This window comes from Doryrhamphus excisus, linkage group LG16 (genome assembly GCF_037039965.1).
Source record: "Doryrhamphus excisus strain RoL-2023G ecotype Guam linkage group LG16, RoL_Dexc_Guam_v1.1, whole genome shotgun sequence".
NCBI lineage: Eukaryota > Metazoa > Chordata > Actinopteri > Syngnathiformes > Syngnathidae > Doryrhamphus > Doryrhamphus excisus.
Genome location: NC_136372.1, coordinates 29,354 through 55,936, shown reverse-complemented (window position 1 = coordinate 55,936; position 26,583 = coordinate 29,354). Strand labels below are relative to the sequence as shown.

Sequence of the window (26,583 nt, the reverse complement as noted above, 5' to 3'; positions counted from 1 at the left end):
GCTTGGCACCTGCGGACTACAAAGACCGTTCCAACTTTCCTCTCATCTGCACCAGGTGAAAATACACGGCTGGCATTATGAAAGCGCCCCTCTGTGCATTTACGTAACATTTGGCAGCAAGGCAGAATAGAAAATACACAAGTGTCAATCTACATCACGTGGTGTGTTCAAGGACTGCCATTCATTCCATTCAACCCCCAAAGGATGGGCTGGTATACAGCTCCCAATTGGCAAACAATCATGCTGAAAAGTCGTCAAGGTGAAAACACTTTAATACACAACCTCCTCTATTCACTCATTCATTCATTCATTCATTCACTCACTCACTCACGCATTCATTCATTCACACGTTGCCATGCTATCTCTTTTCTTCTGCGCTCTCCTGCCTGCTGTGCTGTTTGCATGGTGTTCCAGCGCATTATGCATTATGTCACGCTAATGTTGAACCTTTTTTCATATCTATTCACCTACCCTCTGCTCAGTTTGGCCGGAGGCCGCATGAAGTATTGGGAGTGGGGCTGGTCGGAATCTCAGGGTGCCTCAGGATACCGGAGCTGCCATACACCCAATATTGGCATAGGGTGAACCAAAGAAAGACGGTCTGTACTTTGCTGCATTCAGCTGGGATAAGCTCCAGCTTCCCCGTGACCTTCATGAAGACGAGCGCTATCATTTTGGAACCAGAATGCAAGCAGCAATGCTGCAGAAAAAACGGCACTGTTTCAGCACAACATTGGTGCAAACGGGAATTTTGGTGTTGCGATGGTGTCTGAAACAGTAGAGCGATTTTCAACTCCTTCAGAAAACATCTCTTGTCTCAAGTCCTTCAACTCCACAAAGTAGAAGCATGTGACAAATCAATAGTTACTGTAGTACGGCGGTGACAATTGTGACTATTCAGTGGAACGACAATGAAAGGAATGAGCTTGAACAGCAGGACAAGGTCAAATGTCAACGAAACACACATCCCTTGATTCAACTGCACATCATTTTGTAAAAATGAAACTGGGAGAATAAAGACCACTTTTGGTTGGCGTGCTGTCAAACTTTTTTAATCACTAAAAAAATTATCATATATAAATTAAAGAGATATCACAGCACGTGACGACGACGAAGCCCTGTTATAAAAAAAATGCGAGTGAAGGAAGTGACGGAGGCCTCGTGCTTTGGGCTCCAATGTTTTGTAATGTTATTCTTTCAGCAGCCCGTAGAGGGCGTCAATCCCTACTTTTCCTTTTCATGTCTCTTGCTCACTTCCGGATGTGGGCCACTCGGCATGAATGATGGGAATTACAGCTTTTTTAAAAGAGTGGATTTATTTGGCTCGCCTCCCGAAAGAGAACTGACTCCTTCGACTCCCTCTTGATTACCAAAATACGTGAAAAAAAGAATTTCATCAAATGCTTTACTCACACGCACAACACAGATTGCTACAAAAGTAAATATGAATACAAAAAATAAAATCTCAATTAGACTGTACTATGAATAAATCACGTTCACAGTAAAACAACTCCAGCCGTTTTTTTGCTCACCTTTCCAGCGCGTGGTCTGAAATGATGTAGCTACAGCTTTATCACATTGCATCAAACCCGAGCGCCTTTGAGGGAAAAAAGCCGCGTCGTTCAGCTCAAAGCACCCGATCGTTCACGAACGAACCATCGGTAGTCGGCATTCTTCGGATGCATTCGGCCGCTAACGGTCGGAATGTTCAAATCCTGCTGGCGATTCAGGTGAAGAAAGAAAAGAGAAAAGGACAACTAGACGGTTTCTGCGGGCGGAATGACGGTGCTGCAGGAACCGGTCCAGGTAAACGAAATGCTTCGCTTCGTTGTCATGATCGGAAAGAGGACATTTGGTCAAGGCCTGCTGGCCCTCCAAACTCCCGGCCTCATCTACTGCTCCGGTCCGTCCAACGAGCAGTGTTCTTCGGTCACACAGGCCTTCCGACCCCCACCGGCAGTACGAAGCCGTTTCCCGGTGTCTTTATTCCACGGAAACATAAATTGTTTACTCCTGACAGATGGCGTCGACTAACTGAGGTGTCCAACGTTCGATTAAAAAGGTTGATTCCTTCCAGTAGAACGAATCCGGCGAGAAGGCGTGTTAAATAACGACAAGAGCACACATTAGACCGAGCATGAAGTTTACCTTCTAGCGAAACAAATGACGTGTGAATGCGGAAGCCGTTGAAGGACGGCGATAAGAATGAAATTGAGTCGAAGGCTGATATTTGACTTATCCTTCTTCTTTCGGGCTCCGCTAACGCAGCCATGCTAAGCCTTGTTGTCGCGGCAGCGGCGTCGAAAAGCCTACAGCTGCCTGAAATGTCACCTGAAATAGTTTTCATCAAATATCGGGGATGTTTCTTTGACTGTGTCACTCGGCGGGTGGCGTGGTTCCGCACAAGAGAGGTCAGTGGAGGTTAACCCCGAGCTAACATCGCCTTGCTCGTTAGCCTCTGCAGCTAGCCTCTGCAGCTAGCAGTGTTGTTGCTATCAGCTGCTTCACTTCTGATTAGCATCAGCAGTGTTGGGCAAAGGCGCTCCTAAAAGCCATTGGAGCTACTAGTTACCCGTACATGCAATGAGTTAGCAGGCAAAGTGCTCACTGCTGACTAGGTGTTCTTTTGTCGTGCGTTTAGGGTTTAGTGAGATGGTACCTTCAGGCCATCATCACAACTTGCTCTTTTTGGCGGATGAAGGACTGAAGAAATGTTATTCTGTGTAGATTTTAGATCATGGGCTAAATTGGGGTTGGACTTTCTATTGCTGATATTGGTTATCCACTGTGCTAAATGACAGGCATGTTATTGTTGCACTCGGTGCCACTCAAGACTCTTGCTTCTTTCTTCACTGACATTTGTGGCTTTCTCAACCTTCCTATTTTGATGCACAGCACTTTTTCCGCCTTGGACTCCAGTCACGATGAAGCGATTGACAGCCGCCAATCAACAGTATTGTGCTTTGTGTCTTTACTTGTGCGACGTCACATGCACAGCTAGTCCACGCCCCGAATGAAGAAAAAAATAACAGGACAGTTATGATTGACAGCCCAACTCTGTCTATGCAGGCGGCAGTGTGGCAAGCACTGAACCACTACGCCTACCTGGATGCTGTCTTCCTTGCCGAGAGACTCTATGCCGAAGGTAGCGCTTCCCCTCTGTTGACGTGCGTACATGTGAGACACTCGACATCTGTCTGATCTGGCGTGTGTGTGTGTGTGTGTGCGTGTGCGTGTGTCAGTGAGGTCGGAGGAGGCTCTGTACCTTTTGGCAACATGTTACTATCGATCTGGGAAAGCTTACAAGGCGTACCGGCTGCTGAAGGCTCACAGTTCATCCACGCCGCAGGTTCGATTCCTGCTGGCCAAGTGCTGCGTGGAGCTCAGCAAGTAAGAAGTGTGAGCTGATGCCAATGGAAGGGCAACTGAGCCGTGACGCCATCTTTGTGTGTCAGGTTGGCAGAAGGCGAACAGGTTCTGATCGGTGGAGTGCTGAACAAACAGAAGAGTCAAGATGACATCATCACAGAGTTTGGAGACTCCGCCTCCTTCACACTGTCATTGCTGGGACACATTTACTGGTGAGATGACCTTCAGGTGACCTTGGAAATGTCAGGGTCAATCACTCCTCTGCTTTATGTTGGACCGGAACAGCAAGACGGATCGTGCTGCTAAGGGTGCCGAGTGCTTCCAGAAAAGTTTGTCCCTCAATCCGTTCCTGTGGTCGCCCTTCCAGAACCTCTGTCTCCTAGGTAACGCCTCTCTACCCCCCCACTTGTAAACCTCACTGAGGGCCTGTCCACACGAGAACGTCTCCAGGTGAAATCAATCAAGTATTTCATGCCTTCAGCCTTCCATCTGCACACCGCCATTCTTCCAGACGGGACAATCTTTTCCCCAAATGCCTTTTTGGGCATTTTACACTTTGGGCAGCATAGCGTGTCTGCTTTTTGGGTCAGTGAATAAAATGTCAGATAATTAAATGCAGAAAATCCTATTTATTAATGCAGTACTTGGATGGATGCTTTTGTCCAGCAACTGATAAATGGATGGAATCTGGCTAACGTCTCGAACGGGATGGCAGCCTCTGCACACGTAGCAAAGTTCAACATGCTAACGTCTCTAATGGGATGGCAGCCTTGAAAGTACTTAAGTTCAACATGCCAACGTCTCTAACGGGATGGCAGCCTCTGCACGCGAAGCTACTAAAGTTCAACATGGCTAATGCCTGTTTGTCCTGAAGGAAGATGTGCCATTCTAACTGCATATGAAAGATGCTCCACTTTCCTCCCACATTCCAAAAACATGTTAGCTTCCTTGGCCATTCCAAATTGTCCATAGGTATGAATGTGGGTGGGAATACTTGTTTGTCTATGTGTGCCCTGGGATTGGCTGGCCACCAGTCCACGGTGGACCCCGCCTCACCCAGCTGGGATAGGCTCCAGCATACCCCCCCTAGTGAGTATATGCGGCATAGAAAATGGATAGATGATGATGATGATGATAACAGCATCTTAACTCCTGTTGTTCCATGTAAGGAATATAATAATATTAATAATAATAACAACATCTTAACTCCTGTTGTTCCATGTAAGGAATATAATAATATTAATAATAATAACAACAGCATCTTAACTCCTGTTGTTCCATGTAAGGAATATAAAATAATAATACCATGTGTGAACGATATGCTAGTTTTTGACATTGTGCTTAAAGACATTTTAAAATATCGAAATATCACCCAGCTCTAGACTGAGCTAACCCTCGCTAGCTTTCGTTCCTGCACTGTGTTTAAGTGGGAGGGGACTGTTTAGTGTTTCTACCCCCCCCCCCCCCCCCCCACATGCTAACCCCTGCTATCTTCCACTCCTGCCATGGATGAAAGGATGAAAGGAGCGATTCCACAGACTTTGGCTGCCGTTTATCACCATTTCAAAGCGTTTAGGGCTGCCAGGGGGAAAACTCCCCCACACAAAGGTTCCTTGTGTGGTGGAGGACCAGGACCTGGCGTGGATGTGTTCTCTCTTCTTCTGTCGTGCAGGGGCGTACAGCAGCACATGCATGATGTGATATATTGTTTTCACTCTGTCATCCGTTCTTGTGTGGACATGAGCCTTCACTGATGCCACACCACATGGATGGAAAACGCCTCCAACCCAGGACCTTTTCTGTGTGGACAGGGTCTAAGTGTAGCTTTCACCACCGTTTGTCGTTTCAGGTGAGAAACCAGATCCAGATCAAGTCTTCAGGCTGTCGTCTTTGCAGCATTCTTCAATAGTCCCACCCCCCCCATCTGTAAGCCCCGCACAGAACCCCTCCCATCGCATGGAAACGGCCTTCATGGAGACGCCGCAGCACACACTGGTACGCAATGCTACGCGTAGTTCATGTTTCTGTTGTATACGTGCTGACTGACACAATGACGAGCATCATAGCAAGACTGCTGACCCCATGTGGATCTTCACTGTAGTTTGTCCAGACCTGGACTCGGAGTCGATATGGATTTGTAGAAATAATGACTTCTATGACCAAAACATGAAAGTAATAGTGGCGGCTCAGACGTACAAAGCGTGGCTGCAAAGTTCTCCTTGTCCAAATCACACATGGCTTTAGCTTTAGCCCTAGCCCTAGCCCTTGGCTTGTCCATGGCTAACTTTTTAAATGCTGAGGCGATGACGACCATGCCGGCGGTTCAGGTGGCTGACCTGCTTTGATGTGTTGTAGCTCCGTGTCTTTCTGCTGGCATACTTTGATGCCACCAGCATGTGAGATGTCTTCCTCTGAAAGCACCTCCAGCACGGTACGGCTAACCTGGCCTCAATGGAGGAAATGCGTGCTTACCAGAGCTTTTTTTTTATCTGACTGGACTCTCCTCATGTTGAAAGTTTTTTTGACAAGGAGCTTTGAGAGAAATATTTGAATGTATTCGTCATGTTGCTGTTGGCCGTGTTTCTTTTCCAGGAGTTAAATCGTTTGAATTTAGAATCCTCAAATGGGAAGCAGACCTCTGATTTGTCTCTTTCCTACATCGACTCCTCCCTCATCTCCCCGGAGACTGGGTCCTTATTGGGGAATACGGTTTCCATAGCCTCGGCCGGCTCCTTATTGGCAAAACAGAGCAAGCCCAAAACCGGGCGGAGTTTACTGGGGGGACCTACTGCTCTCAGTCCGCTCACGCCGAGGTGAGTTGGCTTCAGACGGTGTTGACCGTGAAGATTCTCCTGTCCTTCATGCAGTGTGTGTGTGTGTGTGTGTGTGTTTAGTTTTGGCATCTTGCCGCTGGAGCCCAGCCCTGGAGACCCGTCATATCTCCAGAATTATTCATCTAGCATGGAAACACAATCGAGCGCTCCCAGCAAAAAGGTAGCAAAAGAGTTCTTGTAGGCGGCGTGTCCAGCAGCTTCTTATAGCCGATGTCTCTCAGGCAGTGTCCAGGATCAGTCAGCCAAAGTCCGTCTTCAGTCAAAGTGGCAATAGTCGGGATGTTCTCCCCATACCATTTAACCCATCACAGACATCAGCTCCTCATACCAGGTAACTCCTACGCTTTTCCTCTTACCTGCCTTCGCTTGGAGTCTGACGTTGTCCTCTTGCTGTTTCTCAGTGGTTCACCTCAGGTGCTCAGTCCCAGTATGTCTGGTCCTCCAAACGTTCAGCCCAGAAGAAGCTCCAGACTGTTTACGAGTGCCAGCTCCACTGCCAAGGTACCGCACATGTTGCTACCCCAACCGCTGTCCTTGAAGACCTGCTGTCCTCCAGCTTGGTAACCGTTTTTGTTGCTGCAGGAAAATAGTAAGAAGTTAAAGATGAAGTTCCCCACCAAGATTCCCAACAGGAAAACCAAATGTAAATCGACAAAGACCTCCAACAGCGGCAACCTGAATGAAAGCCTTGATATCCTTAGACTGGACCCAAGCCTGAGTCTAGCTGACACAAAGATCCCACAGCACCAGAGAGCTGCAGCAGGTCAGTACTGATGGAGACATCCATTCCCTGTCATCAGGCCAAAAGAGTGTATTTACATCTAAGACGAGCTGCGTTCAAAATAAACGTGCTTCTCGTATTTTTTTCACTCAATCTGCACATCTTCATCAGACATTGTAAAACCTTCCTTACATTAGAGAATTCAACGTGAAATCAAACCACAACGTGGTGAAAATGTACTCATCCAGCACGAGTCTCCCGCACACACAACGCCTTGGCGTCTTATATTAAGCTAACCGCTGCCGGCTTCTATTCACGCTGTGGACCAGGAGATTCGCCAGGTTTCGCCGGTGCTTGTTACCATTTCAAGCTGTTTAGGTCAGGAGGTCCGCCGATAAAATACTTCCCCGCACGAACGTTCCTTCTCACCACGACAGCGTTTGATTCATCTTGTGTATCCACCGCGGCTCGCAGCCATCAACTCTGATTTGTCATTTGTGGCGGTATTTTCATATCATATCGTATCGTTGGAAGAATCTATACACCCAACCCCAGGACTGGCACACTTGACTTTGTTGGGTCTTGTATGACAGGGGCTTTCACAGACTGCCGTCACTAGCTGCAGGCGATACACCCAGACGCACACAAAATCCTTCAGCATAAAAGCGTCAGATTAAGAGTTAAGGAAAGGGTCCGTCATCTACCTGGTACAGACCCCTTTTGTGCCCTTTTGAACGGTCTTCATGATATCAAGCAGTGGTTGTCTCTGAAGGTCCTCAAGCTGAAAGAGGACAAAGCAGTGGACTTGGCCCTTTGTCTCTATGCTGCTAACCATAGATTAAAAACCTTGGCCTGCTTTAGATCTTCTTTAAAATAGTTGAACCAGTCAGTGCTGTGCTCCAATCTTGCTTTTTCCACCTGAGACAGTTGGCAAGGGTCAAAGCAGGTTTCCCGTTACTTACGGGATCCAAATCAAAGTTCTTCTTTTGGTTTGTTTTCAAAGGGCTGGACGGGCTGGCTGCCTCATGCTTATCTATGAGGGTTGATGTTCCTACCAGAACTATGAGGTCCAGCTCGCAGCTCCTTTTAACACGCCTCGGGCTAAGCTACCATCTCGGGGTGATTGGACCTTCTCTGTCGCAGGTCCGAGGCTCTGAACAATAGATCTGCATTTGAAATGTCACTCTGATGGTCTGTTTTTTCCCACAATGGGCCTTATTGTTGTTGTTATGTATCGCTTGTTTTCTTGTCTTTATTAGTGTCATTATTCCGTGCGCCAACTTATTATATTACAGATGTGTTTTATTGGCTGCTGTATAGCACTTTGGGCAGTTAACCGTTGGAAATGTACTACAGAACTATATTTGACCTTGGACCATCAGCCACCACTGGGGAATCATTGCCATAGAAGAGCCAGCTGTGTTCAGACCAGTCCTCCATGTCCTTTGTCCTGTGTCTCCAGACAGCGTGATGGTGTTGCTTCGGGAACTGGGGCGTGGTTACCAGGCTCTGTGCTCGTACAACTGTCGAGAAGCCATTCACATCCTGACCTCCCTCCCACCGCAGCACTATAATACCGGCTGGGTGCTCACCCACATCGGCATGGCTTACTTCGAACTAGCCGAGTACACGCAGGTGAGAAGCCCACAGGTACTTTATTCATCTCCAAGGGCACCCAGCCGGACGGATGCCGTTTACGCCAGCGTGTTTCTGTAGGCAGAGCGTCTGTTTGGTGAGGTTCGCAGGATGGAGTCGTACAGAGTGGAGGGCATGGAGATCTATTCCACCACCCTGTGGCATCTGCAAAAGGATGTCGCTCTATCTGCCTTGTCCAAAGACCTGACTGACATGGACAAAAACTGCCCTGAGGTTGGAGAAACTCTGCTCCCATTCTTGTGCACAGCCGCCCACTCTCTCCAGCCCTGATCCCATGTGATGGATGTGTGTCCATCCAGGCTTGGTGTGTTGCAGGAAACTGTTTCAGCCTGCAGAGGGAGCACGACATCGCTATTAAATTCTTTCAGAGAGCCATCCAGGTGAGTTGTTCCCAGGTTAGTGTGGAAACACTCTGCCGCTCATGTTGGTGGGACGTTTTCAGGTGGATCCGGGCTTCGCTTATGCCTACACTCTACTGGGGCATGAATTTGTCATGACGGAGGAGTTGGAGAGAGCACTCGCTTGTTTTCGCAATGCCATCAGAGTCAGCAGCAGACACTACAATGCGTGGTACGCTTGCCCGCACACGTATGAGCTTCTACCATGTTCAAGTCCTTCTCATCCGTCAAGCGTCTGTCTGTGCAGGTATGGTCTGGGAATGATCTACTTCAAACAGGAGAAGTTCAACTTGGCGGAAATCCACTTCAGGAAAGCTCTGAGCATTAACCCTCAGAGCTCTGTGCTGCTGTGCCACGTTGGAGTGGTACGTTGGCACACACATAACAAATGAGCCTAATGTCAACGTGAAATCCATACATTGCGTGTGCAGGTGCAGCATGCGTTGAAGAAGTCGGATGCGGCTTTAGAGACCCTAAACAAAGCCATCGGAATCGATCCCAAAAATCCTCTGTGCAAGTTCCACCGAGCCTCGATCCTCTTTGCCAATGACAAGTACAAGGTGAGCACGCTGGGCATGCTGCTCGTCAATATAAGGTAGACTTGGATGAAGCGGCAGAGGTTGAAACACGGGCAAGGAGAAAAGGGGGGGGGAGCACAAAGCTCTGCTAACTCAACTTGGTTGTGCTTCTTCTTGCAGGCGGCTCTTCAGGAGCTGGAGGAGTTGAAGCAGATTGTTCCCAAAGAGTCTCTGGTTTATTTTCTCATTGGCAAGGTAATGAACATCCTCTGGCTTGATAGATTTCTTACTTGTAGCTCACAAAAGTAAGAAATTGCAAATTTCCCCACTGAAGGACCAATAAAGGCATATCTTATATCTTATCAAAACCTTCTTCTCCCCATTTCATGGGGGATCAGATTCATTCATTTCAATGGTGTCATTAGACTCTAATGTGTGTGTGTGTGTGTGTGTGTGTGTGTGTGTGTGTGTGTCAGGTGTACAAGAAGCTGGGTCAGACTCACCTGGCGCTCATGAACTTCAGCTGGGCTATGGATCTGGATCCTAAAGGAGCAAATAACCAGATCAAAGAAGCCATTGACAAAAGATACTTGCCAGAAGACGAAGGTGTGCACACACACACACACACACACACACACACAGACAGACACGCACACACACCCCAAGTCACTGTGACATCACTATAAAGTGCTGACATCATTGCCAGGTCAGGGCGATGACAATTATCTTTGATATGTAATGAGTGAAATCCAACATCATGTGATCATCCGGTGATCGATGATGTCATAAAGGAGCGGGGCCCACTAGGGGCTGAATAAGAGAAATAAGTCATACGGTAACAAAGCTTAAAGGGATAGTTGTATGAAGTCCGTCAACAGCGACTCACGCCCCACTTTGTGTCCCGAGCCCAGTCCTGGTGGGATTTCGCTGATGAGGACCATTGTTCCGGTTGGACACTTAGGCCAGCAGTTTGGCTTGTCCAAACAACATGCGATGACACGGTTCTACATTTGCCTTGGGCACATGCTACGTGTGTTTATCCTGCTTAGCTGGCTAGCATGCCGGGGCCACCTGTTCTGTCCCTGCACATTAGCCAAGCGGCATACACGGACAGTAATAGGGGCCATACTCGATGTCCACATTCAGGATGGCTTTACAAGTCATTGCTTTTGGATGCTCTAACCATGAACAGATTGAATGATCGTTGGCGGAAATTCACTCATCACGGTCAGGTCTGGAAGCCATTAAAGGAGGGACGAGCGTTAGGTGGCGCTAGTGTGTACTGTGACATGACTGACGCGGGGGCTGCTGCTCGCTGTTGTTTTGCAGCAGCCGTGGAGGTGGACGACAGTCAGGACAGCAGCGTTATGACAGACGCTGACGACACGCAGCTTCATACTGCTGAAAGTGACGTTCTTTAACCACGCCCCCTGCTGGAGTCGGCCATTCCCATGCGAATCCTTCTTGTGTTGTGATGGTTGAAACAGACTTTTCAGCTCCGCCCCTCCAGTTGTCATCGAGCACAATCTCTGACATGACTAGATTTTTTATGTTCTTTTTATCAGAATGACGGAAGAAATCAATAAACGTACCACGTACTATCCACCACATGCTGGTCTCCCATTTCCTTTTTCAACTTGAATGACTGTGGTTGTCCAGAGGAACCCAGCGAGCATCGTTATTTCCTGCCAGAAGGTCGTAAGTAATCCAAAGAATTCCTTCCAAAAAGCCAAGAATGAAACATTTGAAGTTGTTGCATTCAAACTATTGCAAGTTGTTAGTTGTGAGTCAACCGCTGATGACATCATTTAGTTTGCTAGCTAAAAGGATGCTATCAAGGATGTTTTGTGATAAACATACGTGAACACAGGTGGACTCGTGCAGTGTATTAATAACATAACACACTCGCCATATTTGGATGCAAACTGGGGCAAGATTTGGGTTTCAATTTTTAAGCTCAACTAAAAAAAGAGGCTAACTGAGTTCCCACTGTAGTGAAACAAAACACAACCCATTGTAGCACAACAAAGAATACAATGGAAATCAGGGTCAAAAACAGCAGAGAAAAATTTCAGTCTAAATTCTTTCCTCTGTAGTTAGACTGGTAGATGTTCATGACATGATTGGTCAGTCAGGAGCGCAGCGCAGACCAGTCTCCGCAGGCCAAGGAAAGGTCAGGGTTCTGCCAATGGGAGGTCAGGTCCAAAGTATTGAGAACTACTAGTAACATTTTTGATTTGAACTTTGAAAACTCAAGTTTGACTTGGTGAATCAGCGGAGATGCTTTTTGTAAAACATGATTGAAAAAAGCCTGGGCGGTTTTGGGTGTGAGCAAACACACAATTTCAATTTTCAATCTTTATTCAGCTTTTGTTTTTCCATCTTTGTTTGGATGAGTTGTGTTGCCAGAAAAAATATGACTTAGTCATGTGAGGAAATGGTCAAGAAAGGATTTTCTAGGAAGACTTTAGTAGAAAGTCATCTAAAAAAAAGATATTTATATATGAGTACTTTCACTTCCCTACAACCAGAGGGTCAACTGGAAAGAGCATCGGGGATCAAACCTGCGACCTTCAAGTTGCTAGCCACTTCCAAGTTACATCCACTGAATGGAGCTGCCACTTGACTGCCCGAGCAGAAGTATGTCATGTTAGCAATCAGCCGTGGTGATGGATCTCACAGTGAGTACAGCTTGATCTGCTCCTCCATGTCGCCCTCCGTCACCTCCCCCAGCGCCTCCTGGTTCTCCCTCAGGAGTAGGAAAATGGCCGCCAGCTGTTCCTGTTGCACCCTGGGAGGAGAACATGGTTGAACAAGTCTGGTTGCTACCATGAGCCATCATGGAATGGGACGCTAACCAAGGTGATACCACACAGACCGCCATCGTGGGCGGGCAGAGGTCTCACGACTGTCGCATACCGAAGAGCAAAACCAGACCTCTCTTGCTCCTAAATCACCAAGGTCAAAAGCAGCTTAAAGCAGGAACTCAACATGACTTTTTCTTTGGCTTTTGCTGAAGGTGTGATGATAAACACAGAAGAGAAAACTGATCTCGTTGTGACGTAGGAAGTAGTAGTTGGACCATAAACAATGCAATGATGGATTCAGCGAGGCTTTGGGCTTTTTCAGAGGAATTGCGTCCATCCACACATCTCCGACCAAATACTTTAGTTTTGTGAAAAAAATGAAATGTCAATTCATTTATGAACCAAGATATATTATACAACTGATGGAAGAAAAAAAGATGGCGGGGGGGGTGTATTGCTGCACGGATGCCTACTGGACTGACGTGACCGCTGAAAAGCAGCAACCGGATGTAAACCGATTGCGTTTCCGGTATGAATTAGGCACTGCACGTCACGAGTCAATATTTAGCTAGCTGGCTTTTGTGCTTTTCCTCCCGCTAAACGTAAAAGGGTGGAACCTTTTTGCTTAAAAGGACGGCAGCCGAGTAAAAGGCAAGCTCTTGTGAGAAGGAACCGCCCGGGAGGACATTAGGACGTCACTGAAGATGTTTGGGATCAATCACCTCGCCGCACGACGTCTGCACAGTAAGCGAACTTCAACTGTTCCAAATGGATGTAGGATGTGACAAGAACTTCCAAGTCTTTGCTGCTTTTATGTTGCGTTGTGAAGTAAAACTAAGACCGGAAATGCCAAAGCAAGTCATAAGCCAATAGCTGTGGATGAAAGTGACTGAAAACCGAGTTGCTAAACTAACCCTTAAAGCTACGGAAGACCAAAACTATGCTAACCGAGCAAGGAAGGACACGCATGCGTTGGTGGTTGATGATTCTTGAGTGGAAACCATTCCAACTGAACCGCATTGCTTGTGGAATTCAAACAATGAAATGTGCGTGTTAAAGACGCGCTGACGCTTATCCGCCCCAGCAATACCAGGAAAAAGCCACTAGGTGGCGGTGTCCTTTACCGAGCCCTCCTCTTCCCGCGCTCTGATGATGGTGGCTGTTTGACCCTGGAACGGATTCTTTCCCGTGTTGGTGTTTGGTTTGTTTTGGTAGAAAACGAAATAGTCTTCAGTGTTTACACGACATGCTGTGATTGACAGTTGATCAGGGGTGTAGGTGGCCCGGATAGGCTCCACTCCCACGGGTAAGGTCCAGCCCCCCCCCACCCAAAAGTATTGGGACAGTGAGTATAACATTCCGTTATTTCTGCTGCAGACTGGAAACGTTTGGGTTTGACACCAAAAGATAACATGAGAAAAGAGAGCAACATTTCAGCTTTTATTTCCAGCTACTTACATCTGGATGTGACAGGCAACTTAGAAGATAGCAGCACATTTTTTGGTGAGCAAAAGTATTGGAGCAGTGAGGCTCTACTTTTTGGCCAAATCCAGCCAGCCTTCCTATTCTTTTTGCATCTTTCCGTGTAGCCTGTGTACTTTTCTACATGAAGTCTTTGTGAACAGGAGATGCTGATACCTTCACTCCTGCCTTCTGGAGGCTGTTGCTGATTTCACCAACAGTTGTTTCAGGGTCTTTCTTCAGAGCTCTCACGATGTTCCTCTGGTCAACTGCTGTTGTTTTCCGTGGTCTACCCGTTGGACGTCTGTTACTTAGTACACCGGTGCTTTCTTTCTTCTCCGGGACCTTGCTAATGGTTGTACTGGCTACGGCTAATGTTTGTGTAATGGCAGTCTTTCCTTAGCGTCACCATTGCTTCTTTTTCACCCATTGACAGCTCTCTTGGTTTCATGTCCATTACACCTCTGACGTCTGCAGAGGCAAAACCCAAACCCGAAACTGAGCGTATGTCTTGTTCCGTGCTAGCTATTGTTTAAATAGTAATAATAAAACACGCCTGTCAGTCACATGTTCCAATACTTTTGCTCACCAAAAAATGTGATCCTTTCCAAATAATGCTATCTTCTAAGTTGTCTATCACATCCAGATGTAAGTAGCTGGAAATAAAAGCTGAAATTTTGCCCTCTTTTCTCATGTTCATCTTTTGGTGTCAAACCCAAACGTTTCCAGTCTACAGCAGAAATAACGAAATGGGCCTCACTGTCCCAATACTTTTGGAGGGGGCTGTAAGTGCTTCAATGAAAGCGTCTTAATGGTCATTGTGTTCCTCATTTCTTAAGAGGAATCTTTTTTTGAAGTATCTTTTATGATAGAATGTTCACACTTGATCTTTTTTGGAATGGTAATGACTGCCACCTACAGGACTGCGGTGGAACTGCATCAGTCCAAAGAGTTTCTGTCTTGCCTGGCGTGCTTTCATGTGTTTATTTATACTGACCTCTGCTCCTCCTCCATCTCCTCCTTCGTCATCAGCGTCTCGAACTTGTTCTGTTTCTTTCCAACAGAAAACCTGACTTTTTCTTGGGACGCTGCCATATCTGAAACACAATGAAGTGCCACTTGTTATGGCGTTCTTTCCCCACAAACCAACGCTTCCTTTCAGCCACTTTTATGACACTTGACATTTGAGTATGATAATGTTATCAAGGTGGACCCGTTAAAGGGCTAGTTGGGATGATTAGACATGAAGTGCTAGGACATCCCCATGTTTTCACTTTCCCGACCTACAAATGTAGTTAGAATCTTGTATTCTCGTGCTAAACCATGGCAAACGAGGTAACGAGGTTTGCGCATTTGGATGTGAGACCCGAAAAGAGTTTGGGATGGCTAAACATGGTCGGTTTCAAAAGGCGTGGCAAAAGTGCTTGTTTGTGATGTCACAGAGGGGCAGACTTCCTTACATGGTTCATAGTTAGGAAGCACTTTGGGCATGTGACCAATCACAGCAGAGTGGGCGTGCCTGGAGGCGGGCCGGGGTGGAATAAATTCAACAGACGTTTTGGCGGGAAGCCCAAATGGAGGGACCTACAGATGGATAAGGTGCAGGTTGTGTTTTCTGTGTTTTCCTTGTCTGACCCAGACGATGCTTTTGACATCATGGTTGGGGGGGGCACAGGACGACAGCTGCTGAGGAGCCGGAGAGGACAACGGCGAGTTCAAGTGCTGTTCAGATCAAGCATCATCTGTCTCCAGCAGATGGTGGCCCCGCCCACAAACACGCTAACTCAATACACAATCGGAATGACAGCCTGAGCCCGTGTCCGTGTTACTGATTCATTCCCGGTCTGAAATACGAAACAGGAAGTCATGTGACTAACTATGTGGCTCTCAGAGAAGCAAGAAGAATCACACAAATGTTTTGGGTAAAAACAAAAATGTCTTTACAGTAGGAACTGTGATCTGATGATCTGAGCTAGAGGGTCAACAGGCTTACCTTGAATCTGTGGTTCTGATTCCGGTTCAGGCTTGGCTGCTGTCTCTGTTTCAGTAGCTGGCGGTTTCTCTTCCGGGGATCTCGAGACCAGCTCAGATGCAGCTATGGGTGCCGAAACCAACTTAGTCACCTTCTTTGCAGGTTCTAATTCAGACTGGACAGCAGGTTCTGGTTTTGACACTAGATTTGAGGACAGCTCTTCTTCTTCAATTACCTGTGATACTGATACTGGTTCAGAACACGGTATTAAACCACAAACTATTTCAGGTGGTGGTTCAGAGGAGGTTTCTGGATCTGAAGCTGCCTGGGCCTCTGAGAACTGTTCCAGTCGAGGTTTTGGTGTTGATTTGGACACTTGTTCTTGAATACAAAATGTGTGTGCAGTAGTTTCTAGCTGAGGAATAATCTTTGGAACTGGTCCCGCTTTTACAACTGCTTCAGGTACAGGTTTTGGCCGAAGGGCAGTTTCTGGAACTGAAACAGGTTCTAGTTCTGAAAGTGTTTCAAGTACAGGTTTTAAAGCACAGGCTGGTTTTGCAATGACATCTGGCTGAGGGACCATTTCTGGAACCAAAACCCTTGGGAAGACTGGCTCTGGATCCGAAGCTGCTTCTTGAACGGACACTAATTTGTTGAGCATGTCCGGCAATATTTCTGAAACTACAGGTCTTGCCGATTCTAAAAAATGGTCCGGCACTGGTGCAGGTTCAGAATCTTGGGTTGATTCAAGGAGACTCTGTTCTTCTTTGACAGGTCCTGAAACTAGTGTTGATAGTGGTTCTGGGAGAGCCTAGGAGTACAGAATGTAAAAATGTAGTTAGGCTCGTCTTCTACCTTTTTACCTGAAAGGCTTTTTCAGGTCTACCAGTGTTTGAGTGGAAGTCGTCTCAGTCCTTCAGATCTATCTATCTATCTAAGCCACTTAGGGTGAAAGGTAGGACGTTTACAAAGCAAAATATGGATGCTAATTAAGTTCAGCCTCCTCCTCCGCTGCAGCGACTTGTGAGGGGTGGGCAGACTGCTCTGTCTCCGCCCCTCGACTGCTGAACACCAGTCACTCATTGGCTGATCCCGGCATGCACTGCGGTCTCACGAAGAAACGCAGCTTTCTGATACGTTTTAATTGTTCCCAATACAAACATTTTAAAAGTATTTGTTCAAATTAATCATTTGTAAAAAACTCATTATTGTTTGGTGCTGATGAGGATGTCATGCAACATACCAACTAGCCCTTTAAGTCATGTGACTTCTAGCCTTTTGGTCCTGACAGGACAGTTGTTGAACTCTACGGTGCGAGGGGTCGGGTGGCGGTGACCTTGTCACTTTCAGCTCCTCATCGCCAAGCTGCCACCGCCTGTTGCTGACGCAACGCCACACGAGGCCTCTTCTAGCTGCCACATGGCCCCGTTATTAGGAAAACGGGAACCTCTCCACCAAACCTGCTGCCATCTACCCTGGAATGTGACACTTGGTGATATCACCCACAGAGCATGTAATCCATGTCCTACTGTGTAATTCCACCAATTTCGTGTATTGTCCTCTCATGCCAATTAAATACACAATGCTTTTAAATGGCTTCGCAGATTGAGATAAAATAAAACATGCCTTTTATTAGTCCCGCAAGGGGAAATTCCATTCCAACAGTCTTCAGTTACGAAAATAGACCATTATATATTCATGAACAAGCACTCTTTGGCTACATTAGGGACTTTTAATCTACTACTATGTTTTAGGTAAAGTTCATCAATGTTAATCTTAACATTACGCCTAAACGACTTCAGATGTCAGAGGGGAAAAAAGTCAACAACCTGAGGTTCAGTTGCAAAAAGTATGGAGGGCAACACGTCGTCTCCGTAGCCTACACTGGCTGTCTTGCTTCTGGCGGAGGAGGTGGTGCCAGTGGCGGCCTTCCTGAGGACGATGTAGGCGGCCAAAAGGAGGGCGAGTAGGGTGAAGAGGATGACGCACGGCTCCAGCTCCATGATGGATGGCCACACTGTGGTCACAATGAAAAGCACTCACTCTTTTATAATCCCGAGGCAAGTGCATCTCAAACACCACCCACAGGCTTCCGCTCAACTTTCAAAATAAAGGCCCTTAGGCTCCTGCCTCCCTTGCGGTTGAAATGTGTCCAAGCATTTGCAATTGAATCCTACAAACTTTATTGACACAAATGAACAGAAATGACGTTCCTCTGATGTTTGAGAAGGCACCGTGCGGTTGGTGAAGGAACAGCTAAAAAAAAACAAAAAAAAACATTTCACAGTTTTTTTAAAAAATGGATGAATCAGAAGGCTTGCATGAGATCCTGCTACTTTTCTCATTGAAATCAAACTACTTGAATGTTTTGTGCTTGGGTGCAGATAGCCTGAATTGCCAAAAAGTGAATTTCAAGAAGTAAAAGACCGGGAATAGCACCCCACACACTTCATGTCAAACTGTCCCATGCTGTGTGAAATTCCCTTTTGTCGTCTCTTCCTCCAGCATCGCCGCTTTGGGGGCCGGCGGGGTGGGTCTTCACCGTGACGAGCTCCTCTCCTTGCTGACACAATCGTCCTGACTATGTGTGTTTCCGTTGGCCGCCATATTGCACATGCGTCTCTTCTTCCTGCGGTGGGACACGGCATCACCCTCGGAGCACACCTCCTCCTGCGGGGAGCACAAGTGCCGACATATGAGCCCAAGCGATGAGGAGCCAGCTTCAAGACACAGCACGAGCACATACGTCTGAGTCGGAGTCGGATGAGCTGGAAGAGGATGACGACGAATCGCTGGAGCTGTCCGAGGCGATGCCGGTTGATTCCTGTAGATCGACTCTGTCGGCTAGAGTGGCCAGATCGGGTCGCTCCTGCTTCAGAATCCTCAAACACACAAATGTTCCTCATCAAGTGTCATCGAGAGGTGGCGTCATATATAACATGCAACATGTTAGGAACTTTCTCGAAGAAAGTACTACAGTCACAGTAGTATTGGATCAGAAAAGGGGTTACACTAAAAAGGCTGATCTGGACTTTGATAGGCTGGACTCTGAGAAGTCTAAAATCATAAAATCTGCAACTTTGAGGGTAAAAAAAAATGCAAAGGCAATTCTTACCGGTACCACTTCCTGGACAGTTTGGGCCGACCTCGTACCGTTTTGTGCCAGACAATGGGAAAGTTGGTGGTGCTGGCAAAGTTCTGCGTGACAGCAATGGCCATGTCCAGATTGAGCACAACATGCCACCATCCACCTGCAAAAAGCAAGCAGGAAGGTTCCTCCTGAGTGAATGCAGCTGGCCTAGCCTCATTTCTGTAATGCCTGACAAGCAGAAGTTGAAGGTGGAACAAAAGTAGGAGGTCAAGTCTAAATCCTGCAGCTGATGCTTTAATCCATCTCTGGCTGCTCCGTGACCCTCGTTGTCCGTGACCTTGTTTATACCTCCTGCGTATACCATGTGCTGAGAGAAACTACATTTTTTCCCCATCAACTTCTAGTCCCTGTCAAAACAAGAGTAGATACGTCCTTCCCACTGACCAGGCACAAAGACCGTCTCTCCGGGTCTCTGCAGGATCTCCAGCGGTCTGAACTCTGGAGGCCAGCTGGGCTGCTGCGTGCGTGGGTAAACCACATTGAACCAGGTGATCGCCTCATCCTGCTGATTGCCTCCGTCTTCTCGGGTCACCTTGATAAGCTCTCTGGGCGTGTTGGTGGGGAACAGGCACCACCTCTTATGACCCTGGATCAGCGCATTCCAGGCGCTGGTTCCCAGTGGATCGATATGGATGCCTGTGCCAGAGCGGGCAGGGCCCATCACGAACCACCTGAAAACAACAAACGGAGCTGAGGTAAGCAGATGGCCACGCGACAGCCCGACTGGAATTGCTGTGTTGTTCTCGCATTTTTGGGGGCCTTAACACATGTCTGGTGACTATTTCTTTCAGGGATCCTGAACACAACCCCCCCAAACTCAGTCATCGGTCCCTGCCATCAGTTACCAATCACCAAATTTGATGGAGACATTTAGCAAGTTCCCGTGTTCAGAAACAAAGGAAGTTAGCCATTTTTGACCCAAACCATTTGACTCCTTGAGATTTGGAGTAAATCAGATACGAGACAGATGATGACAAATTGTTAGGAATTTTTATTGTACGCTGTAGAATGTGGGCGGGGCATGGCGACAAACTTAGATGGTCAGTCTGACAACTGGCCACAAAAAGGTCAAGGTTAACTCCACAAGGTCACATTTTGATCTTCATTGCTGTGAATGATGAAGATGCGAGAGCCGAGTTGTGTGGGGGTGTAATTACGTAGTGCTTATCTGCGTGGTTCTTTGTATTGTCATGCATGTTTCACCACAGCTTACATATGAATGCAGATATTGTTTAGGAATTTTCTACATCCACAATAGTTCTTGTTTTTTTTATCCCTATAAAGTCCAAAAAACAACATCAATAATAAAAACGGACACTTGCCTGTACGGTGGGCGGCGCTTTTCTCCGGCAAACTGGAAGAGGTCATCAGTGAAGAAGACGGGCACCTGGTAGTCCTGAAGCAGCTTCCTGCGCTTGGCGTGCTCGCCGTAGCTGCTGTCGAAGATGTAGAGCGGGCTGTCGTCCCGAGTGCTCTCCAGGTACTCCACATAGTATTTCATCTTCATCTTCACAGAGTAGCCATCGTTGTCCTCACCGCATTTGAACTTCTGGTTGCGATACTTGCGTTTCAGGCGCTCCAGAGTCCACTTTTCCCGTGCGGGCCAAGACTCCTGACAGCGGAGCAAAACAACCGGCTTGTAGGGTTTCTCGAAGTGCTGGATGAAGTCTTCAGGGCTCAGACGTAAGGCGTCCACTCGTTCAACATTGTCCTGCGGTGACACCAAATCATTTCAGATTTCTTTCCCAGGGGAGGAACGGGCATTTCATACCTTCAACTTCGCATTCGGCGTTTTACGTAGCCTACGCTCTATGCAGTATTTGCAAATAGTTTGGTTGACGTGTTGCATCCTGCCCACATGTCAAAATCAATAGAAGATCGTGGAAGCATGTGTTGCAATGCCGCATTCCACACTGCAGGGATGCAGTAAATATTCCACTCGGATTTATCGGAACTATATTAAATTCCCCACACAAATACAATGATGGCAGTGTTGCATCTTCAGATTGTGATAAGATTTCGTCGAACCGATACGTGTAGTTTATGACTTATGATTGCGAGCGCCGCCATTAGTGTGTGACGTCACATTTTATTCTCAAGTAGAAATTCCGGCTTTGAGCGGCGTTCCAGTGCCCAGTCCCTTGTCCGGAGACAAGTTAGCCGCGGCTAGCTAATGTTAGCTTAGCCTAGCGTGCTACATTGACAGTTACCTTTACGGTGCTGTGTGACAAGTCGAAGGTGTCATGGTAACCGTGCTTTATCCAGTCTACCGAGTCCTTTAACTCGGGTCTGGCGCTCCTCTTGGCCTCTTTAATCCTCTTCTTACTCTTGTGATTCATTCCTTTCCTCGGCTTTGCAACTAATAAAAATAGGAGCTAAAGTTATGTCCTCGCATTCGCTTCTCACCGGTTCTAATGGGCGGTTCTAACTCATGGCTTGCCAAAGAATCGAAGCTTGTCGAATATGTTTCTATGTCAACTGTAATGAAACGTAATAGTAGTTTGTATGCGTCCTGGAACCCAGTTGTGTTGAGGAGAAGCTAGTTAGCAGCAGGTGACACAAGGTTTTTGCAACTGGTTGTCACGCCTCGTCCACGCCCCTACAGCAGTTACTGAAATCCCATTGGCCAAGACGACAGCCAAGCAACGTCTGCCGATTGGTGAGTGTCAATACTTAACCCTCCCGCCAGTTACGTACTATAATATGGTTGGTTCATACGGTTTTTTTCTGAGCATGCGTCAATCTCACTATTATGAACATCGTAATAGACGTTCATGCGAAGAGCATAAGAAGACGACTAAGCTGTCAGTTAGGTAGTTTGGGTACTGTGGCGTAAACGTGTCATTTTTGTATTTCAAAACCAGACTTACCAAAGTTGCATCTTTTGAAATGAGATGTGCGATATAAACCACATGGGGCTTGAAACTCCCAGAATAGTTAACAGGACTTTTACGTTTGAAGAAACCAGGAAGCGCACGCGGGAGTGCCTGGATGTGTCGATACCGGAGGTATGACCAGAACACTTCTTAACCAAACCTGGGCTGATTTAAATATTTACTTATAGTCGTTGCAATCTGAACAGTGGCAGCTGAAACCATTTAGCAGCACGGCTCTGTGTTGTAATCTGTGCTCTGAATGTGTTTGTGTGGGCCCAACATGGACGAGCAGCTAAGCTGTTGTCAATGTTGGGGTGTCGTAGAATAGTCGGCTGTTCACGGTTCCATTCGGAGGAGTCTAATTCGAGCGTCACTTCCGGCCTCAAAGCAAATAAAACTATCATGTGGTGACGATTGTACCGCTCTCATATGGGGTGTCCCTGGTCACTGCTGAGCATATACAAACAATGGCATTATTTTTGTTGTAAATGGCCATTTAGTGATACACACTGTGTGCTTAACAGAAGTCCTACTGAATAAAATCATGGATTTGATTTGAACTCTAGCTTTGAATGCTGGGGAGGGGGGGGGGTCACCATTAATTGGCTCATAATAGCTACTAAAACGAATATCCAAAGCGGTGGAATATTTTGAAAATGTTACAGTTGACTCCAGAAAGTCAAGTGCAACTTGTCAGCAGTTTCCTGCAATCCCTAGCACAAAACATTCAAACCAACAGTGAATCTTTAACAGTTAAGGCTGTTAGGTCTACCATATTTTTGTATCCTCACTACGCCGACCATAGTTGATATCTTGCAAGTTGTTGTTTTTCCCAGACCTGCTCCTAGCTGTGGCAGACTTTTTCAGGTTTAAGTGCCATGTGGGAAGGCCGAGGCATCGCTATTTGTAGTTTCACTGTTCTACCACTAGGCTTTGTATATACATACACAGTGACAGTTTAGCTTCAATTTACACATGTTCCTTTGTACAAGTACAAGTTGGTAAAACCCATACTTGCCACGGCAATGTTCTTACCCTTACATCTGAGACCCCTGATGTGCCCTGGATGCCTCAATGTTGGGGTTTTCCGGGCATGCCCAGCCCGGAGAATGCCCTGGGGTAGGCCTGGACCCTGCTAGAGGTATTATGTTTGCGGCTGGCCTGGGAGCATCTCGGCATCCCCCTCCGTGGCAGAACTGTAATTTTAGCTGAAGACCGGGACGTTTTGGCTTCCCGACTGAGACTTCTGTCCCCCATGTCACATGTAATCCAAAGAAGTCACTTGTTGACCCCTTAACGTGTATTAATTCCTCTTGTGGGAAATCTGGTCTGCAGGTCCTGGATGTACAGTACGGCATGTACGTGTGGCCCAGTGCCGTAGTGTTGGCTCAGTACGTCTGGACCCAAAGACTGGACCTGAAGGACAAAGTGGTGCTGGAGGTGAGCCGGACATGTGTGACACGTGTGCACATGTACATGTGTGAATAATGCTTCTGTGTTTGCTTTTCCAGCTGGGTGCAGGTGTCAGTCTTCCAGGCGTGGTGGCAGCCAAGTGTGGTGCCAAGGTCATCCTTTCTGACAATGCCAACACGCTGCTCTGTCAGCACAACTCCAAACGCAGCTGTGATGCCAACGGCCTGCATGACGTGGTCACGCTGCCTCTTACCTGGGGGGAAATCTCAGCAGACCTGGTCCTGCTTCCACCACTACAAGTTATCTTGGGATCTGATCTTTTCTACGATCCTGAGGGTAAAGGCCTTCTTTCTTTCTTTCTTTCTTTCATGTTTTTCCTGTTCAGGATGACTGGTAAGTGGGAGCCTATGCTAGCTGTCTTAGGGCACAAGGTGGGGTACACCCTGGACCGAGTGGGAAAGTGTGCAAACATGCACAAGCATGCAGTCTCCTTTGAGATTCCAAGCCAGAGCTTGTGCTAGGCAGCACCAGCTAGTATTATTACCATTACTATTACTATTAGGCCTGTCACGGTCATCCATAAAGCAATTTAACCGCACCATATAAACCAAATAAAAACGAACTGGATAATTTTGCTGGCCTCCATATGTTGATCTCTCTGTTGTATATCTCTTCCCTGTCTGCATCAGGGAAGCGTAGAAGCTATTGACATTGCAAATATAATGTTAAATACCCTTTTGAAAATTAAAGTTGATTGATTTTGGTAGTTTACTCTTAATATTTATGAGTATGCCATATATTATCACCGACGCTATGGAAATCACATGACTGTGGTCAATCACAAGCTTTTTATTGCATACAATAATGGCTTCAGTTGACTGTAACCACGCCACCAGAACACCTCAAGTAACTCCCCCAGTGATTCCTGCCTGGTTCCCTCACCTCGACACACCTCCACCCCTGGTGCATTCACGGCCACCCGAAACAGTCAGACATTCTAGAATACAACATGTCAACAAGAGCACATCGGGGTCGCTACAATATCATTTGTAGAACAATTATCATTCAGCAAAATGTCTTACACTGACAGGCCTACTGTTAATGGCTCCAGGGTAAAGTTCCATGGTAACGTTTTTTTACCGGGGCGAAGGTCTTAGTTCCAGGGTAAAGTTCCTGGTTGAAGGGTAAAGATCCTGAAAATAGGCTGAAAGATGAATGTTGATTGATGTTGGTGTGTCACCAAAAAGATGTGAGTCCAGGAAGACCCCACCTAGCAGCAGTTGAAATGACAAGTCAGCAGCTACAGGCTACACAGAGGTAGTAAGTAGTTGTTGAGCAGCAAACATCTGATATCATTCTGACTCGTTACAGATTTTGAAGACATCCTGGTCACGGTTGCTTTTCTTTTGCGAAAGAACCCCAGTGCTCAGTTTTGGACAACATATCAAGAACGAAGGTAGGTCTGTCTCCCTTTGTCATGGCTATGTAACATCTGCAGCCTGTGGCGCTTTTCATCAAAACTACAACATTGACACCGTCTGTGCATAAATGCTGAGGCTCCAGCATAGTCATGGCCCCAGTGAGCACAAGCAGTACAGACGATAGGCGGATGGCTGAATGCCTTTCATTATTGCCAGATATGTCTGGATGATGGGTCGCAAGGTGGCCGAGTGGTTAGGAGGCGATTGGGAAGACCTGGCTTCCATGCGTGCATGGCTTTTCTTTGGGTGCTCCGCATTAGGGTTGGGTGATATTTTTTATATACCAGTATAGATTCTTCCAATGGTACAAAAATGACTTAGACCGGTACAAGTGATAAAGCCGAGTTGATGGCTGCATGCCGCAGTGGATACATGAGATGAATCAAATGCCGTCATGGTGAGAAGGAACGTTCGTGTGAGTAAGTATTTACTTGGTGGACCTCCCGATAGAAACAGGTTGAAATGGTGACAAACGCCGGCAAACCTGGCTGAAACAGCGTGAATAGAAGCCAGCAGGGGTTGGCTCAATTCCGGACACCAAGTAGTTACAAGACTCTGCTGAATTAAAATTTGATATCGTGATACATGTTACAGATACAGACGGCCACTAAAGCAGGTGATTTGAATGATCAACACCTCCTTCAATGAGAGGGAAGGAGCTCATCAATGAAATCACCTGCTGGAGGGAAAACCTGCAGTGTCGGGGCCCTGGGCTGACGCAAGTGCAACAGACAGATACCCGCCAGGGAATCCTTCAATTGTCACTGAGAATGTGGAATGATGACTGGACCTGCTGCTGGGGTTGACCCTAAGCATACAGCGCTAACCGTTGACTCTTTAAAGATAGATACTTTCATCTCCAAGAGACATTCGGCTCCATGAAATGACTTCAAGTTAAGTTTGCAACAGACTAGAATAAAACAGCGTCCACTTGGTTGCGCTGTAGCCACCATGAGGTGCAGCCTTTTAAATATTTGACAATGTACGTGGCAAGATGCAATTTGTGTGCTTGTCTTTCAGTGCTGATTGGACCATTGAAGGGTTGCTGCGCAAGTGGAAGATGATGTGTGTCAACATTGGTTTGGAATCATTTCATGCCAACAAATGTGAGCTGGCGGGATCCAGTCTTCCAGGCAGCCACAGCATTCAGATGATGAAGATGATACTGAGGACCGAAGAGGACATGTGAAACACGGCACGGCCCCAGCGGGGACAACCGGACACCCCCAAATGAGGCTTTATTGGTGCTTGTGTTTAGATACTATTAAGGGGGTAGTGGTTCTTGTAGAGTTGGGGCACCATGGGAAGATTCCAGTCGGATCACGGACACGTCATACTTGACAAGTGGGATCAAAGTTGGCGAACTGCTGTGGTGCTTTTCCTGTTATTTCTAAAATGGTGCCTTCAGGTGCATCGCGTAACACCTGGGACAAGAGTTGCCGTTGCACTCAAGCACACTTGTAAATGACAGCAAACAGCCGCCCATGCAGCCCAAAGAGATGCCCGAGCGGGGAATCACTCTTCATGATTCACACTATTGTTTTCATATTGTTTTGTATTGGCATTCGAAAAACTGAATTTAACAAGAAAACAAAAAAATCAACAGTGATTTACGAATTTGACAAGAATAAAAAGAAAATTGGAACAGAACAAGTTGTATTCTTATGAAAAAAAGCCATTTTAGGAGAATGTAAGAATGTCATTTTAGCATGAAGTTGAAATATTAGACATTTTATTTGTACTGGGACGCTTTACAATATAAAGCTAAACAGACTCAAGAAAGTACAACAAAGGAATCATGAAGAACGAAACAGAAAAGAGATGTAAACGGTAGCTTGAAGGTCGGAGCAGGCACGGAGCAATGAATTCCGGAGGGTGGGGCGGCAGTGGAGAAGCCCCCCCCCCAGGTCTGGAGCTCGGTGCCAC

The 26,583-nt window shown here is 46.8% G+C and overlaps 4 protein-coding genes across 13 annotated transcripts; 2 read left to right on the top strand and 2 right to left on the bottom strand.

The window, feature by feature from the left end:
* The first annotated feature begins 1,638 nt into the window (after positions 1 to 1,638).
* cdc27 (cell division cycle 27) lies at positions 1,639 to 11,104 on the top strand. 2 transcript variants are annotated; one of them, XM_058048870.2, is made up of 20 exons: positions 1,639 to 1,806; positions 3,070 to 3,145; positions 3,243 to 3,390; positions 3,456 to 3,581; positions 3,655 to 3,752; positions 5,219 to 5,364; positions 5,962 to 6,182; positions 6,264 to 6,363; positions 6,425 to 6,534; positions 6,605 to 6,704; positions 6,786 to 6,966; positions 8,387 to 8,559; positions 8,641 to 8,793; positions 8,880 to 8,960; positions 9,023 to 9,150; positions 9,226 to 9,343; positions 9,410 to 9,538; positions 9,677 to 9,751; positions 9,973 to 10,102; positions 10,829 to 11,104. In XM_058048870.2, exons 1-20 carry the CDS (start codon positions 1,780 to 1,782, stop codon positions 10,915 to 10,917), a joined length of 2,409 nt encoding a protein of 802 aa, XP_057904853.1. In that variant the 5' UTR covers positions 1,639 to 1,779; the 3' UTR covers positions 10,918 to 11,104. The 2 variants fall into 2 exon arrangements, with proteins under 2 accessions (XP_057904853.1, XP_057904852.1); XM_058048869.2 differs by having other exon boundaries at positions 10,826 to 11,104.
* Positions 11,105 to 11,850: 746 nt separating this feature from the next.
* Positions 11,851 to 17,755, bottom strand: LOC131103032 (uncharacterized). The gene is made up of 4 exons (XM_058048874.2): positions 17,566 to 17,755; positions 15,758 to 16,547; positions 14,762 to 14,861; positions 11,851 to 12,287 (listed from the first exon to the last, which is right to left on the bottom strand). Exons 1-4 carry the CDS (start codon positions 17,737 to 17,739, stop codon positions 12,173 to 12,175), a joined length of 1,179 nt encoding a protein of 392 aa, XP_057904857.2. The 5' UTR covers positions 17,740 to 17,755; the 3' UTR covers positions 11,851 to 12,172.
* Positions 12,812 to 26,310, top strand: mettl23 (methyltransferase 23, arginine). Of its 9 annotated transcripts, none has more exons than XM_078797480.1 (9): positions 12,812 to 13,047; positions 19,306 to 19,375; positions 19,456 to 19,582; positions 19,679 to 20,367; positions 20,461 to 20,570; positions 23,099 to 23,203; positions 23,275 to 23,512; positions 24,548 to 24,632; positions 25,678 to 26,310. In XM_078797480.1, exons 6-9 carry the CDS (start codon positions 23,120 to 23,122, stop codon positions 25,844 to 25,846), a joined length of 576 nt encoding a protein of 191 aa, XP_078653606.1. In that variant the 5' UTR covers positions 12,812 to 13,047; positions 19,306 to 19,375; positions 19,456 to 19,582; positions 19,679 to 20,367; positions 20,461 to 20,570; positions 23,099 to 23,119; the 3' UTR covers positions 25,847 to 26,310. The 9 variants fall into 9 exon arrangements, with proteins under 9 accessions (XP_078653606.1, XP_078653603.1, XP_078653602.1 ...); XM_078797477.1 differs by having other exon boundaries at positions 17,028 to 19,375; XM_078797476.1 differs by adding an exon at positions 20,637 to 21,546 and having other exon boundaries at positions 17,028 to 19,582.
* jmjd6 (jumonji domain containing 6, arginine demethylase and lysine hydroxylase) lies at positions 17,841 to 21,482 on the bottom strand. The gene is made up of 6 exons (XM_058048871.2): positions 21,098 to 21,482; positions 20,210 to 20,598; positions 19,272 to 19,558; positions 18,852 to 18,987; positions 18,483 to 18,618; positions 17,841 to 18,406 (listed from the first exon to the last, which is right to left on the bottom strand). Exons 1-6 carry the CDS (start codon positions 21,224 to 21,226, stop codon positions 18,275 to 18,277), a joined length of 1,209 nt encoding a protein of 402 aa, XP_057904854.2. The 5' UTR covers positions 21,227 to 21,482; the 3' UTR covers positions 17,841 to 18,274.
* Positions 26,311 to 26,583: the final 273 nt, after the last annotated feature.